The sequence below is a fragment of the Protomyctophum parallelum genome, assembly GCF_964188405.1.
Source record: "Protomyctophum parallelum genome assembly, chromosome: 4".
Classification (NCBI taxonomy): domain Eukaryota; kingdom Metazoa; phylum Chordata; class Actinopteri; order Myctophiformes; family Myctophidae; genus Protomyctophum; species Protomyctophum parallelum.
Genome location: NC_139700.1, coordinates 7770566 through 7787942, shown reverse-complemented (window position 1 = coordinate 7787942; position 17377 = coordinate 7770566). Strand labels below are relative to the sequence as shown.

At 42.9% G+C, this 17377-nt stretch overlaps 2 protein-coding genes across 6 annotated transcripts in view; both read right to left on the bottom strand.

The window, feature by feature from the left end:
- Positions 1-5013, bottom strand: part of edc4 (enhancer of mRNA decapping 4) — a 43029-nt gene extending 38016 nt beyond the window's left edge. For 4 of the 5 annotated variants that reach the window (XM_083762366.1, XM_083762370.1, XM_083762368.1 and 1 more), the window contains exons 1-3: positions 4827-5013; positions 1422-1478; positions 427-592 (exon numbers count right to left, since the gene is read on the bottom strand). In XM_083762366.1, the coding sequence (XP_083618492.1) occupies positions 427-592; positions 1422-1478; positions 4827-4917 (314 nt within the window). In that variant the 5' untranslated portion in view covers positions 4918-5013. The remainder of the gene's footprint in view (positions 1-426; positions 593-1421; positions 1479-4826) is intronic. The other variant, XM_083762367.1, reaches the window with a different exon arrangement.
- Positions 5014-6018: 1005 nt separating this feature from the next.
- On the bottom strand, positions 6019-17266 carry nutf2 (nuclear transport factor 2). The gene is made up of 5 exons (XM_083763463.1): positions 17153-17266; positions 11737-11858; positions 9276-9347; positions 7254-7352; positions 6019-6942 (listed from the first exon to the last, which is right to left on the bottom strand). The coding sequence occupies exons 2-5, from the start codon at positions 11833-11835 to the stop codon at positions 6829-6831; spliced, it is 384 nt and encodes a 127-aa protein (XP_083619589.1). The 5' UTR covers positions 11836-11858; positions 17153-17266; the 3' UTR covers positions 6019-6828.
- Between the last annotated feature and the right edge of the window lie 111 nt (positions 17267-17377).

Sequence of the window (17377 nt, the reverse complement as noted above, 5' to 3'; positions counted from 1 at the left end):
TATCACTTTGGGTCACTGGGTACTTCACCCCCCCCCCATCCCACATGTTATTTCCCCATGTAAATATCATGTTTTTACATAGAGAGAGATGATTGGAATCAAAGATGCACGACATCGGTATCGAAATCAGCCGTCTTTGTCCAAAGTTTGGTCCTTTTTAATGATATAAAACAGGATCGCTGTAATCAATTTTTTGACAGCCCCCGTTGCTAGGCAACGCCTTGTTCAGAGTTCCCAGACATGTTTTGCGCATGCGACAAATCTCGATCTTCTGTCCTAATTTCTGACATAACCCAGCATCTCGTTTGGAAATTGGAATATTAACATTTCTGTCTCGGAATCGGCGAATATGACCCTGCAAATAAACGGTCATAATTTCAATATCATGCATCTCTAATTGGAATTTGACATCCGACATTAACTCACATGATCTGACTCTCCTGACTGTTGGTTAAGTCTGATGCAATGGGACAAGTGGATTCAGCCATGATTGACCTGTCGCCACTACCTAGCAGGCCTGCTGCTCCGAGTCCCAACAGCCCGTTCAACTCTCCATTGAAGGAAGGTTTTCTCTGGGTGTTGCTTGACTGCTCTGTAGAAAGAAAGTCAAGACATGGGAGGGTTAGCTTATGGAAGAAATGAACAGTACACACCGCGTCTCCCCCTCTCTTTATCAATCTCTCTCCTGTGTGTGTCTGTCTGTCTCACACACAGAGTCCAAAAGTTTGCTCTGATGCGGCTTCATCATGAGTTGGTTTTATAGACAATTTAACTGCAACATTGGGCTAAGATAGCTTGCATGTACGACACAGGACAGGGATTTACCCAAGGAATAAAGGTTATATATATTATCATCCATCGATACAGTCGACACGACAGACAGTGTCAGTGAGCACAGCTGTCCTGTGCTCTCATTGGCTGCAATGTCCTTCTGTGTGCGGTCGCAACCCATTTCATACTGTACGATGTCCAGTCGGTGACAGAGCCAGATATCAAATATTCAGCAACAATCGGGAAGGCGTCGGCGAGCACTTTTATTGGCGCTATATCTTCTCGCAGAGCCTTTCCCACACAGCGAGCAAAACCTCATCGATCAAAGCCCGATCTTGCTTTTGATCGGGAGTTTTATCAGCGAGCGCCAAAAATGGTCCCCAGCAGCATAATTGGAGCAAATATCATGCAGTGTGTACGAGCCATAAGTCCACACAGAGACAGTGTGTAGGACAGTGGTTCTCAACATGGGAGTTCCTAAACTAGATAGTTATAGTTAGGAAGTAAACCAAGTGGACCACATTACATTACCCCAGTTCCATCATCACTACATTGGCTCCCAGTGGTTTTTAGAATTGATTTTAAATTTCTTTTACTTGTTTATAAATCCCTAAATGGTCTTGCACCTTCGTACCTCCGTGACTGCCTACCTAGATATGTCCCTAACCGCCCCCTCAGGTCCTCCACTGCTGGCCTGCTTGAAGTGCCTAAAAGAATTGCACAAAGAAATATGGTGAGGCAGCTTTTTGCTTCTACGGCCCAACAGCCTGGAATAAATCACCATTCCAGCTCAGACACGCACCCTCTGTAGACATTTTTAAATCTCAACTCAAGACTCACCTCTTCACTCTTGGTTTTAGTTGAGTTTTAATATGTGCGGCAGCCTTCCTACTGACTGATTTGCTGCATGTGGTGTTTTAATAATTTTTTTCTGTGTTATACTCTTTTTTTTTTTTTTTTTTTTTAAGATATTTTTTTGCGGCTTACGCCTTTTATTGATTTTTTAAGGGACAGATAGTAGGCTGACAGGAAACGGGAGAGAGATGGGGGGATGACATGCGGTAAAGGCCGTGTCGGGTTCGGGAGTCGAACCCGCGGCACACCGCGACTGGATCACCAGTCCGGTGCCCAGACCGTTACGCTACGGCCTGGGCCTTGTTCTATCATTTTAACTAAGTAAGTAGCCTTTCCGAGCCATGAGGCCCATAGGGCAGGAGCCTATCTCCTGTTTCTGTAGTGTGAGGCAGCTTGATGTACTTGATACTGGACATGACGTTAGTATGTCACAGGGACTTACCCCCAATCCAACCCTTGATGCTGAGTGTCAAGCAGGGAGGCACTGGGTCCCATTTTTAGAGTCTTTGGTATGACCCGGCCAGGTATTGAACCCCGACCTCCCAGTCTCAGGGCGGACACTCTAACCACAAGGCCACTGAGCTGGTATCATTTTAACTACTTGTGTTGTATTGTATTCTATTTTTGTGTCCTGCCCTGTAGGGTTGGGTGACGATACGAATACATCGTCAATCGCGAATATACGAATCCAATCGCCGAATATTTTTATTAGGCGATTTCTCGGGACGATTTAGCCCAATTAACATGTAAAGTGTGAGCAACATGTGAATCAGCAAAGTAGTAACAGCGGCCGGGTGGAAATCCCCCGTTATAATGGTATGCTCCCAGCCTCCCACAGTCCCCGCACTCAGCACTGTTAGCAGTCAGCATCGGGCACCGCGGCACGGCACTTACGGCAGCCTGGCTGGGAGCCTGTAGCCTACATGTTGTTTAAGCTCCGGAGTCCAGACCCATGCAGTTTAATAATATACAGTCACAACAGAATGCACACTGCTGTCTCGTGTCTCATCACAATCACAATGCGCCACCCGTGAGTGGCGGGGGGGAAATAAAAAAAACTGTCTACTAGTGTTAGTGTATAGGCACGGGGATCATTCATTAGCTTAGCGATTAGCTTAGCGTGTAGCCAATACTGGTGCAACCCACTGATTGAACTTCATCTCCGCGGCTCCGGCTGTAATCCAAGTTATTTTTATTGACAACGTGAACGAACCCCGACACCAGCGCTGCAAAAATAGACAGATCTACAAGCTCTCAACGCGTAGCGAACGGCACTGCAAAAACAGGCAGGACGTCGCAATGCCTTGAGAGCCTGTGTGGATCAGCCCGGGGCGGCCGCAGCAGCTTGTGGGCTCCGCTCCGAGCCTCCGACTACCGGTGCGGGGAGGGAAGGGAGCTAGTTACCCTGGCTGCGCTGCAGTCTGCAGAAACGGACTGATCTACAAGCTCTCAACGCCTAGCGAACGGAGCTGCAAAAACAGGCAGGACGCGGCGCCTTGAGAGCTTGTAGATCTTGCTTTTTTGCGACCTGCAGTGAGCTGTTCTCACTTTACTTTTATGACACGAATACATCGTCAATCGGCGAATATTGGTCAGACGATTGGCGGTTGAAAAAAATTGGCATATCGCCCAACCTTACTGCCCTGTGAAGCACTTTGAGCTGCATTTATGTATGAAAGGTGCTATATAAATAAAGTTTATTATTATTATTGTTATTATTATAAGGGTCTGTAACAGAGTGCAAAAATAGAACCAAATGGACCGAGTTAAATTTACATTGATTTTACAGTAGAAATAAATTAAATAAATAAATGGGGGTCCCAGAGAAAGTAATGGAAAGAAAGACAGTCAGCTATACAAGTTCAACATTTTTCTTTCAAAACGATGAAAGGTAAGGATATTAGAATGTGTTTGAATAGAACAAAAATGTTTTATTGCCAATAAGCAAAATTAAGAACATTTTGGAATTTTATATTTTTTCAAAATCGTTCAATTGTGGTAATTGAACATTACAGTATCATTACAAGTACTAGGCACAATTTAAAAAAGGGGGTAAAATAAGTAGTTAGTTCAACAAAAAGTACTCGTATCGGTACTCGGCATTGGCGAGTACTAAAAATTAAGTACTTGAACTCTCTCTGAGAAAAATCGTATCTTAACTCTACTTTTAACCACAGCTGAGCTTTATTTAAATGTGGTCACACGTCCCATCTTTTATCTTAATAAATAATAAATCTGTGTCTCCAGCATGTGAATAACTGGATAAATGCTTGCAATACATACAGGTGTGTGTACACCCACATTTTATGATTGCGTTTATGCACATCTCTCTCGCTTTGAAACTTAAGTATTGCTTTGTTTTTTACCTTGTATATCGGACATTATTACTTGAGTGTTAATATTCTGAATCTGCACCATTTGTTTCATTTCAAGGCCAAGTAAAGCTGCTGTCACTGTTTTGAAAGTGAACCTTCTGCGCATTTATGAAGGCCCAGGCTATTTCCAGGCACCACTTAGAGTAAGGACAAGTCCTATTTTCCAGAATGCACATATGGCTTATCGAATAAACTTGATTTTGAGACAAGAATGCACACAGGCTGGCACCACGCGTGGTTCAAAAATACCACAGGTTGTAGTACGACAATTTAATTAGCTAGCTGCTAAACGTATTCACATCAACAGTAGCGTCCCCGCAATTAGACTGAGCCATTTAGGTAGCTGCGTAATGGCAAAGCATGACTTAACATGAACTAAAAACATATAAACTGCGCAACAACTTTAAACTTGTTCCACCAAGGGCAATTTCCCAGTGATGCGGGTGGTCAGATCCTGTTAGCTGCAGCTACAGCTACTTTCGCATCATTTGAGAACTAGCTTGCTCTTCTGCGCATGAGGCGCCCACTGACGTTAACACGCTAGCCTCAGTGCTAACTGTAGCACATATAGCAGCTATTAGAGCTGGACACGACCAAAGAAATGACAACTCTCAAATGACAATAGTGTCGACGACTGGTGCCGATACTTTTGTTAAGTTGAAAGTTACGTTGCGTCACATTTGACGGGTGACAGGCTCGCGCGACTGCGTCTAAATTAGCATTTCGCTGGCTATTTGGTTAGCATGTTATTAGCCGATGCGCTGCGGGCCTGGCTCGCGCAGCAGACGCAGTCCTCCCTTGTCATTCCCGGTACAAGTCACTCACCGGCGCTGTTCCCTGGGCGGTCGAGCTTGAGAATGTCCCGAAGGTGCTGGGTCGCACCCTCCATGTCAATGTTAGAATTATTGGACGCCATGGGTGAGGGAAAGGGGGGAACTGGGTTATTAGAAGGGGAGAAATAATTATTTTTTTTCCAGTGCGATGCAATCAGTGCTCACTTCTTTCACCCCGAGCAACCGTCTAAACTTCCGCTGTGTCCACGCAATGTTTCCCCCTGAAACGTCAGTCCACTTTTAAGTAAATATTAGTTCCTACCTGGTTCTTTGCCACTGACCGAAACTGTGCCAAATACAAATTGTATGTATTTCGATCTCCCATTCAGAATAAAAATGAATGCCTCTGCAGAGCAATTACATTGCAGTTGTGACTGAAACTTAAATGTCCTAAAGGGCTATACAGTAAAGTAGTAACCAGCAGCAAGGTACAAATGACAGCTAATATTTCACAGGTTAATCATGCTTTTAGGAATACAGACTGATTTCTATTAACCACCAACCGGTTTATGAAAACAACCGGTTAATTTGAGTTACTTTCCAAGAGAAGTCACCAAACTGGCAAGTTGTTAAATTCCTCCCACAAACAATAACACTGACTTAACTTGCATAACGTTAGATAATATTCAATAACATAGTAGTCCTCCTTTGTACTCCTTTGTAGTAGTTACATATACAGTGAGGCATCTGCATCTAACCCATTAACAGGAAGCAGTGGGCGCTACAGGGGCAGTGCCTCTGGGAGAAGCGTCTTCCGGGCAGCTGTGGCTCAGGAGGTAGAGCAGGACGTCCAATGACCCATGGGTCGGCGGTTCGAATCCCGGCTCCTCCTGTCTACATGTCGAAGTGTCCTTGGGCAAGACACTGAACCCCAAATTGCTCCTGATGTGCTGGTTGGTACCTTGCATGGCTTCCGCTGCAATCGGTGTATGAATGTGTGTGCGAATGGGTGAATGTAATGCACAGTATATGTAAAGCGCCTTGGATAAAGGCACTATATAAATGCACCATTTACCATTTTCCTCAGGGACACCTTGACACAAGGCGTGGAATCAAACCTGGGACCTTTCACTTCCCACGCAGGCTCTCCAACCATTCAGCTGGCTGCCCCATGAAGATGGGAATTATGACAGACAGCGAGGTAAAATAAACAGATACAGAAAGAATAACAAGTTGCACACCAATAAGAAAAAGTCCAGATTTTATTGTGTATCGTGGCTGCAATATCCATGTTGACTGCCAAAGAGAGACCGACAGAATGAGAGAAAGAGAGCACAGGGTAAGTGCGGATCACACAGCAAGGTGAAAACTCGTGGCCTCCATGACTCTTTGGTTTGCTAGAGCAAAACCTAACACGACAACGTGAATCATGGCAAACGTATTGAATCCTTTTGAAAACAACATAACAATTATTTTTTCAACTCAAACGAAGGCTAAAAACAACAAAGGGGTACCTACAATATGTTAAACAAGAAGTAGAAACAGAAGAAGTTGACTCTGAACATTGATCTACACCAGTCCACAATAGTGCTAACAGAACTGAAATGAGAGCTGTGGAGTCATCATTGGTAGAGCAACAGAACCAAGTAAAGAAGAGAACAGGGCAGAGTTAGGTACAATGGAGTAAGAGTTATGGCATCAGTAAGCTGGTAAATGTTTTCCTGGTCTGGCTTGAGTGTAATGGGGGCTCTCCCAGCATCATGCAGATCAGTGGAGGGGCAGACAGGAGCGTCTGATTGGTCAGCCAGCTCTCAGCACAAGCAACATGTTGCATTTCTATTGGTTGGGGGTGGCTCGAAAGCCCACCCACATGAGGTTCTGTGATTGACATCTAGAATCCGATGTTTGTCAAACAGGTGCGAATGAGACGGGGAGGAGGGAGGGATGGATGTCCTCTCTACTTCTTATAGTCCACTCCAACCTCCTCCCCCATTTCCTTTTCACACTGCCCCCTCCACCGCGGCCACCCCTGCCCACCAGAGTGGGAGCATGATTTAGCCAAAGTTGTGTAGTGCCAGCCTGAACATGTCGTTGGTGCACACCCACGCGTCGTTAATGTTCTTGAGGATGAAACTCTGGTGGAATCCCATTATGGGGTCTTCATCTGCCTGTAAAATGACACGGACAAATTTCACATCAATTTGAGAATAGTTTGGTTTAAATGGTAATTAATTGATTCTGCACTGAACTGATTCTGAGAAATGGAAGCTTCCTAGCCATTATGATTAGCAATCCAGATCTTCATAGAGATGGAACTTTTAAAGTTATAATACTTAAGCATGAATACTTGGTTGCACAGTGTCGCAAACCAAAAATAGCAGAATTATGAGCAGAGGTTCTATTTTCAGGGTGTGTGTATAAGTATAAATCAGGCTTTAGTGGGAGAATGAGTGAAGTCGAAATAAGCCGTTCTGCTTACTTTTAGCTGTCCTACGACCATAGCCATGATGCAGCTGTCTGGGGTTGGTTGGTGGTCCTGTGCTGTTATACTGTGAGCAATTTTTACGAAGGGTAGACTCTGACAAAAAAAAGGGAACAACAAAAAACAAACAGAAGAAATTGATAAATGTTAGACGGAAATAGAAAAATGCATTTAAAGAGGTCCTATTTATCTTAAACCACAATTCCTTAAACTTGTATTGGAGACAATTATAATCATCTCCTCCCATCAGGCAGGAGATATAGAAGTATCCAGAGCTCAACATGTCGCTTCAGGGATAGCACTTACCCCGTAGCCATTAGACATCTGAACTCATAGATATATGCATATAGCACTTTAAAAAACTGAATGTAATTGCCTATGCTGCTGGTTTTTGTATTGTATTGTCCTTCTTGTTTGTGTATCTATGGTTGTCTGTATATGTTGAGTATGAACCAAGACAAATTCCTATCAACTTGTTGACATGGCAAATAAATGATTGAATCTTGATCTTGATCTTGAATCTTGATAAACAGATAACTATAAAACATCATGAATTTGCGGTTTCATGATGGCCCTGACAGTCATACCCCACTATTTTGCGGCCTCCGACAGGCGTCACTCAGACTATGTTTCAGAGTTTTCACATCTCATCCTGATTGACTTCCAAAGTTTGCAGGAGTGGCCCGTTTAAACAAAATGCCTCAAATCATGAATGCAGCCATCTCCAGCACCATTGTACCGACCAGCATGAAACTTTGCACACGCATACTGTACTACTTGGGACTGGGAGGCCAGAACCTGACATTTTTCACATCAGCCCGTTAAAGCGAAATTTACATTGGTAGACAGTGGGCATCATCACAGCGGCACAGGTCAGCAATGATTGCTTAATTTTTAATTTGACTAGTACGTAGCACATTAACAAACACGAACCTCTACTAAAGTGTTGATCTACAAATGGAACCAAATGGAGCCGTAAGGGTTAATTTTTACACAACAAATGTAGTTATTGTGTAAAATGCCATATCCCCCACATTCTCCAAATTAACAGTGTACACTGATTGGCTCTAACTTGACCGATTCACATTTTCAATGAAGAATACATTTTGTGATGACGGCTATGGCCTTTTTAAGCCCAAGGAGTGTTTTTCGTGAAAAATTAATGCTTGAAATGTTTTCAGACTCATGAAAACCCCCTAGTTTGACCATAGACCCCCCTAGTTTGGCCATAGCCATTTGCCCAAATATGCCCAAATGTGCTGACTTCATCACATTTGTGATGACGGCTATGGCCATTTTTAGCCCAAGGACTGTTTTTCATGCAAAACAAATGCTTGGAATGGATTCAGAATGATGAAAACCCCCTAGTTTGACACGTCACATGCTACTTAAGGCATAATGAAATTTAGAACATTTTGCCGTATAATGGTTGTATGGTACCCCAACTTTCAGCAGCTGTCAAAAATTCCCCTAGGGAGGTTGAATATAAACCAATGTGGGATATGTTAGTAGACACCTATACAAACACATTGGTGAAGAAATGTCTTGGTAAGAAATGTATTTCCAGATTTTATTAATAGAACAATAAATGTAATGGCATCAATTAAAAACGACGCGAAAAACGCAAAGCCGAAGCTTGTTTCCATTGTGGTCTACTCAAAACAATCAACACCCAACCAACAGACAGAACAAATAATGTGAAGAACTTTGGCCAAGTGTACAAAGATCGCCATTTCCATTTAGCCAAATGTCCACGCTCAGTAGGACACAAGCAGCGGCAGAGCTGTCAAACGTTGCGACCCGCAAGTTTCTCAATACCCAAAATATTGAATTGCTACAGTATTTATTAACATTGTCAAACTCACTCTCTTTAAAACGAGAATTTTAAACTGGACACATGTCCACATTTTTATCTAAGACAGATTCAGCAGCAAAAAAAAGGGAAAAAAATGCTTATGGGTTCCCAGATTGCTAACTTACATACCAAGGTGAATACAATACAACCTACTGTAAACTCACAGAAAGTTTTTCGACGATTGCCGCTTTTCCCTGGAACTGTTGTCCCTCCCATGTAAGGCATGAGGCATCAATCTAGAGGAGAGTGAGAATAAAGGTAGTGAGTTGGACAGGTTATTTACTGTATTCACTCTCTATATGCTGCTCTGAGATCAGCAGGTTGGTGCCTTGCATGGTTTTGCCTGCCGTCATTGTGTGAATGTTCATTGGACCCTGATGAAGGCTTAACCGCTGAAATGCGTTAGTCGTTTTTTAACATGGCTATAGCTGAGTGCCTTGGATTATTATTTTTTTTATCTATTGTCGTACCCTCTCCTAAGAGCACCTGTTGTTCTTTTTAGATAACCACACGGACCACAGCGCTTCTTTGTATTCAACATTCTATAGCTCTTTGGTTAAAGGTGCTATATAAATGTACCATTTACCATGTTTAATGTCCATGCACAGTCAACTCAGAACTCAACAAAAAAAAACATCTCTGAAATAAACATTTGGAAGATCAATCTTTATAATGATCTGGCATACAAGATGCAAAGACTGTCAATTTCAAAGACAACGATTTCTTATTTTGAATGCAAAACAAATTACCGTAATTTCCGGACTATAAGCCGCGGCTTTTTACCCATGATTTGAACCCTGCGGCTTATACAACGATGCGGCTTATCTATGGATTTTTACAGCTAACGCAGAGCCATCTCAGGCTCTGAGCTAACGTAGCTGCGGCTTATAGTCCGGTGCGGCTTGTATATGGGATTTTCCCTAAATTTGGCTGGTGCGGCTTATATTCAGGTGCGGCTTATAGTCCGGAAATTACGGTAGCTAACAATTTAATATAAATATTCACCATCGCTGTTATAACTTCATCTTAGGGGAAACACTGGAGAGAGAGGCGATGCAAGATAGTAGAAACCAGTGTTGGGCAATTCAGCCATAGACATAGAAAGGTAGACGCCTCATTCGCCGCTGCAATTAGCACTCCGCTAAGTCCCTCCCCAATAGGCACGTTAGCAGCGAAGAGACAGGTCAAGCTGTCCTTCTCACCCTTAGAGATGCATGTTAAATGACGGGATTTCTCCATATAAATAATGGATCATTTCAGAAGCAAAACCTTTAAAATGTCTTCTAAATCTAGTCAACCAGGCCTGCAGTAGGCTATGCACTGGGCAAATGTGCATGACATTATTTAAATAAACTAGAAATACGAGGAAATGACAGAGGGAGAAATCAACTTTTAAAGAGCACCCGCCAGGAGTTTTCATGTTGCACGGTCGGACTACGGTCATTTGGATTATTAAAGATATTTTTTTTTGCGGCTTACGCCTTTTATTGATTTTTGAAGGGACAGACAGTAGGCTGACAGGAAACGGGAGAGAGATGGGGGATGACATGCAGTAAAGGCCGTGTCGGGTCCGGGAGTCGAACCCGCGGCACACTGCGACTGGATTACCAGTCCGGTGCCCAGACCGTTACGCTACGGCCTGGGCCGGTCATTTGTATTATTGCCATCACTTGGGTGGGACAGTCGTGTAACTTTCTCGACGTTAAGCTGTGTACATGTTCAACAACACAGCCATGGAAAATAACATTGACAGCTATGAGGTGGCAAAAGCTTGACCTGCATAGCAACAGTTGCTATAAAACTATTTGGATTGGCATTGGACTAATTCACTGGAGCAATTCGCACAGATATGGCACATCCCCGGCGTCCAGTCACGTGACTCACATCCCTTCCTTTCATTACTGTCCTTGGCAGTTGGCACCAACGCATAAGCTTGCCGTCACATGAGAGCATACGCCCAAGAGCTGAAGGAGGCGTCTACCTTTTTATGTCTATGAACTCAGCACCTTAACGACATTTGTTGTCTCCACCAGGCCGAAGGCATGGGTATGTTTTGCACTTCGTCCTTCATCCTCTAGTGAGGAGGAAACTAGGGATGTAAAACTCGAGTCACATCCTGACTTGCCCACTTTATTGGTGACATTTGGAAATATGAGTCAAATAGGACCCTAGCCAGACTGAGAAGCAAAGTGAGAAGAAAACAAAAGGTCAGCGAAACGGAGCGAATCAGTCAGTCTCCATGTCCGCCCACATCTCAGAACAACATTCCTGGGTCCATTGGGGTTCAGAAGGGAAAGAAAAGGTAAGGTCCACAAACTGGATTAAGCTCCAAAGCTTAAAAATATTAATTAAGGTTCCTTACAGGCTTACACCATAGTGGACCTGACGTTTCGAGCCTCACGGCTCTTCATCAGACGATTAGGGTTCAGGTCTGCCATTTTGTACCCGTGAAGAAGCTCTACCACGAATTGCCACTTTATGGCTATATTTATATATACTGTAGGACTGTGAGACATGAACCCTTAAGCTGATTTCAGAATCATAAGAATCAGTTCAACAGACAAACAAGAGTCCTGTTCTGCAAGTCTTGTGAAGCTCTGAAAGGTATGGTACATCACTACTCACATATATTGCTCCTAGCTGCGTTCTGTCAGTGTCAAACAACTGGTAGTAGTGTTGCACAAAGCTGGATCCTATCTGCTCCCAAATAGGCTTGTCCCCCATTCTGATTCACCCAGCAACACGCACTGTGGAGAATGACAGAGAGGAGAGATGAGACGGGCATACAGAGAGAATGTCAGTGTAGTACTAGGAATACACAAAGAAACAGAGAAGAGATGAGTCAAGTCATGAACAATATATTCATGTAAGACACTTTCAAACTAGCAAGAGAATGTTATATATAGAGATGCTCCAATAATCGGCCATTTAATATATCTGTGATCGGCAATTTACCCTTGCCCTCTGGAGAAACCAATCTTTTACCCCATTCAGGCTTGATGTCGAAATTAAAAAAATAAGTTTTCTAAATCATGACAATTTTCTGAAAGATTTGAGGCACATTTTAACGATTTTTCAAAAATAGCAGACCTACAAGTTCGTAGCGAGCTTGTAGATCTGCTATTCTTCAATAGCTAAATTATAACAGTGTTTAAAACACCAAAAGTGGTATAAATGTCAATCAGATATATAGTATAACATCATTTTGCATCTTTGTGACAGACCTAAACATTCTCCCCTTCCTCCCCACACACAGGAAAAGTTTTGACGTGGGTTTTGACACAATAGTTTTGGAAATATTAAGATTTTCCCCTTACGCACAAGATCGTATCGGCCGATCATGATCGGTCCCAAAAAACCTGATCGGAGCATCCCTAGTTATACATGTACTGTATATCAGTATATAGGCTATATACTGTACAGGCTCACATGGAATCTAACTAATGAGTAGGGATTTAAGGGATATGACATTTATGGCCGATATCAAAATCCAATATAATTAATTGCTGTTATGGCCGATAACCGATGTTGATATGATCTGATTTAATGTTTAAAAAAGTATAATAATTATCCATTCTGTAAAAAATCTTATAAACACTGAATTTGAAAAAAGCAATGCCTCTTTATTCCAAAACTAGGGATGCCCAGTTATTGAAATGTTGGCCCATATCGCAACATAAACAGCTTGACTATTTTTATTTAAATGTTGGCCCATATCCCAACATAAACAACTTAAATGTAGTATTTTTATTTAAAGAAAGTTCCAACTTGTTGACTCTTTTGAAAGCTTCCCCAGAAAACAGATAGAATTTGCAGCCTTCATCACAAAATGCTTTTTCAGGCTATTTTATATATTTTATTTCAACATAATTATTATATTATTTATGATAGATTCGAGACCTATGTTGCATTTTAAGGCCAATATTGTCCGATAACGATATGATGACCGATTAATTGTCCATCCCTACTAATGAGTGGAGACTAAAATCACTAAAACTCAACTTTTCTACAACACAGGCCCAAAATGACCCAAAATGATGAAAAAAGGAGTAACAGACCATTAGACCAAAATATGTATTGTTTTTGGCGAATAAAACCATCGTTCTACATAGTATAGAACTGCAAATCATAGAATGTGCATTCACTGTATCACGATATATCTGAAAAGGCAAATCACGAAGAAATTGTATCGTCACAGCTATATTTATCACCATACGTGATAAACCCACCCCTACGTATGGGGTAAGGACGTTTATTTGTTCAGTCCAGCAATAATTTCGGGCCCCGTCTGTGACAGAGAATGTTGTCTGTGTGCAGCTTGTGGAAAAGTGGACATATTTTACTAAACACACACAATCAAATAGATATGAAACTAGGACAATATCAGGAATTAATTAATTATTGGGTGAGTACACGGTATAGCAGCACGGTATAGATTAATGCCACGAAGATCAGTCTGCTACCCGGGCAGGCATGGGAGTGATCTATGGCTGTATTTTGGGAATACATGAAATGTATGTAATATCACAGGCATTATAGGGCTATACCCACCCCAGTTTAAAAAGGCCCATGTCAACCCATAGGATACTAGAACGCCCACCTGAAAACACAGTCACACCAGGCGTACAGACGGTGGAACTGCTCAGCCTGGTATTCCTAAAAGTAACCTCAGTAAACTATGTTTAAACGGATATATCAAACCTTATTCCGAACCTTAACCTCAGTAAAACGGTGCCAAAACCTAACTCTATTCCTAAACTTAACCCCAGAAAAACTATGCCTAACCCTAAACTTATTTCTAACATTCTCTGAGCGGCCGGCGTGAAAAAATTAGGGTGAGCGGGTTTAACTTTTAAGGCAAGCATTCCGGTTACCTCACCTCATATTTACCCACCCAAAAGGCCTGTGTCACCTTGTAACATTCCCCATCCCAGTTTTAAAGGTAAGTCACAGTTGATTGACCATTTGAGAGTTCCAAATCAAACAGGTATAATTAATATAAATGTGGGTGAAATATTATTGGGAAATGTTTCCCAATAATGTTTGGAGAAGGATATTTGTAAACATAGTTCAGATAGTTGTACTTTCAACAATTTTCACAGAAAGTGATATTTTTAGACCGAAAGGCTAAAAAAACAGCAGTAAGAGGCCAATCATTCTCAAGTGCACTGTTATACTGTACTGTACAACACTTGGATTATTAGATGCCCATGCACTGTAATATTAATTATGACAGGTGTATTGGTACACTTCTCAGATTTAAAGGGCCTTCACCCCTTCAGCAACCAGATCTTATTTTAATGAGGTTTGGGAGACAAGACAGACTTTCCTGGGGTTTTGTGACGTCATGGACAGTGGTCTCACTGCTGGATTACTACAATGACCATAATGCTTTGGTGCACAGCACTCGCCCCACCTTGTGGAGCGGGAGAGGGCTGTCTTACTCATAGTTTTATAAAGGATAGAGTGCGGCCAGCCCCGCCCCCTGCTATTCATTTCGATGGAAGTTTTGAAGCACCCGGAAAAACGGTGCGGAAGTGCTCAATGTTAAACCCCAGCTGCACAGGGTTTCCTCGCACTAAATGCAGCGGCCCGCCTGCTGTTCAAGCTCTGGCCACTACGTCCCACAGCTTCAACGTTGGCCAGCCTTTCTGGGGGCTTGGCCATAGACATAAACGTAGACGCCCTTTCCGACTCTGAGGCGCGTGTCACAATTAGCCCTTCATTAAGTCCCTCCCCAACCCATCCTTGTCCAATAGGCACATTAGCAGCGAAGAAAGCTTGACCTGCATAGCAACCGTTGCTAAACTATTTGGATTGGCATTGGACAATCACTTTTTGAGGTGGGATTTAGTGAAGGGCTAATTGAAGGTTCCTTGCAAAGCATTTGCCTTCAATGAGTGCTTCCGTGTGCGTAACATAAGTCCCGGAAAAGACGCGCTGTGATTGGCCAGTAGTCACTTGAGCGAGAGACATGGAGGAGTCACATGAGTCACTTGGGCAGCGACGCAGCGTGCCTTCAGCAAATGCCTTCAGCACTTCTAGGATAACTGATAACTGTTGCTTCGTGTTCACTCTTTAATGTTTTCTGTTATCCCTCTGGCTCTGATGTTGTATTAATAACTTTGTTGTTTGTGTTTGTTTGTTTGTCTTATTTTGTAGTGTAATGTATATGACTGTTATAGATTTGTAAAAAAGCCTTCAGCACTGCACTTCAGATTGACTTCCTGCCTTCATTGGGAGACACGTCGCTCCAATGAACTGCAGCAGCCAGTGAGGCATCTATTTTTTTAAATAATATCTATGGGCTTGGCTTGGTCTTACTGAGACATGTAGTCCAGGAAGGAAGTTAGCCCCTCTCGGAACCCCCTGGGTCAGCCCAATCCAAACCGAACCGGGCTGACCCGTAGGGTCCCTGTGCGTTACTTTGTTTTCGTATGGGAATGTTGGAACGCGGACATAAATATCCTCGGTAACATCGTGTCTGCGCCGTTTGACGTCTTCTTTTCGTTTGAGTTATTCTGAAGGTGTCAACTATAAGTACCTATACATACCGCTGCGAATTCTCTTGTGTCGCGGAAGCCGTTAAGTATTTTTAATCTTCGTTTGACCGATTTGGTCGCTTTGATTCTTCTTGTTTATTTACCGTTTATTGTACCGCCTCCCGATGTGCGGTTGGCTTGTGCCGTCTACGTTCCTGCCTCTGATCTGCTCTGTCAAAGCTATAGCGCCACTAGCTAGCCAGATAGGCGGTACAATGAGGTGTCAATAAACAAGGAAGGAAGAGAAGAATCAAAGTGACCAAATCGGTCAAACAAAATACTTAACGGCTTCCGCGCCACAGGAGATATTCGCAGCGGTATTTATAGGTACTTAAAGTTCACACATTCAGGAAAAAAAAGTCCTCAAAGAGTGCAGAAGGACGTATCCGAAGGTGTTTACGTTTATTTATTTATGTGTGCGTACCCGGTGGCAGGGTGGAGGTGGAATAGGACCCCATGGTCTGGGTCTCAAAAATGTCAGAAACTTCAGTACCATTGGGTTCTGCTTGTAGGGCTAGAAGGAAGTGAGACCAGTGTCCATGACATCAGTCCATGACACATATTACACACATGAAAACCCCAGGAAAGTGTGTCTTGTCTCCCAAACATCATTAAAATAAGATATGGTTGCAAAAGGAGTGAAGTGGCCCTTTAAGAAAACGACTTGTAAACAAAACTATATACATAATTATAGTATATTTGTCTTACAGTTAACTGCACATGATACAGATATAGTCTCTAGTACGTCGTTATATACCGATTAAATCATGATGATCCCTGCCCTGACTGGTGACAGACAGCAAAAGTCATGTGCTTGGCTGCTTACAACTACAGTAACGTTTGTGCGAGAACTTTCTGCCATGTTTGCAGATTCACACACTGCGAGCTTCAGTTATTTCCGACAGTACCACGCGTTGTTGATCGACACAAAACACCAGCAAGTTGCAAACTTTAGTTAGCAATATCTTTAGCGCACATACACGCCTGGTTATTTGGAGTAACCCCCCCCCCCCCCCCATCACACTATTTACGATAACTGGGAGGCCTATCTGACTAGCAAGCTAATACTAGCTCGTTAGTAGGGCTTGCTAACACTCATTTGGCTAAGCTCAGAATGGCTATCGAGATGCACACGCCGAACAACCATGGCCGCTACGGGATCGTCAGAAAATGCTATTTGCAGTCGCTAACTTTAAATTTAACTTTGGACTGTGTTCTAAAAATATCCCTCCCGACTACTCCAAGAAGTGTTGATGTCTCCTTTTCCCGCTGCATGTCCCTGCTCGGACTCTCCTCGGGCCCATGCCCATGTCGCCCAACATACACTGTAATGCCGTACATAGGCGTGTCCTAGCTAGCTCTGTGCCGGGGCCACCGCCACTCTGTCAAGCGAGTTATGCCATGTAATGCTGGCTCAAATGTTAACGGAAAAATAGCTACTTAAATATGGATATGGGTTCATTCACCATTCCATTGCAGGTTTTAATAGAAAAACTTACCGCGAACCAAAACCGTGCTCGCCTCTCAGCTGCCCGCTGTGTCGGTGAGACAGTTCACCAGTGCCTGGTCGGGAACAGCGCACGCTCAGAATCGCAGGGTGATGGCTTCTGGGATTGTAGTCTTCGCTCGCATGGAGGGATTGTAGTCTTTACGCATAAACACGTTTTCCACTAGTTAAAGGTAAAGCCTCACTATATATATGTAACCCTTTTTTAAGAATAACG

Excerpts from the sequence above, each read along its gene's own strand:
- nutf2 (XM_083763463.1), bottom strand. The coding sequence starts at position 11,835 with ATGGGGGACAAGCCTATTTGGGAGCAGATAGGATCCAGCTTTGTGCAA. Across the intron at positions 7,353-9,275 it reads CAATCGTCGAAAAACTTTCT|AGTCTACCCTTCGTAAAAAT; the intron begins GTGAGTTTACAG and ends TTTTTTTGTCAG. Across the intron at positions 6,943-7,253 it reads TGGTCGTAGGACAGCTAAAA|GCAGATGAAGACCCCATAAT; the intron begins GTAAGCAGAACG and ends GTCATTTTACAG.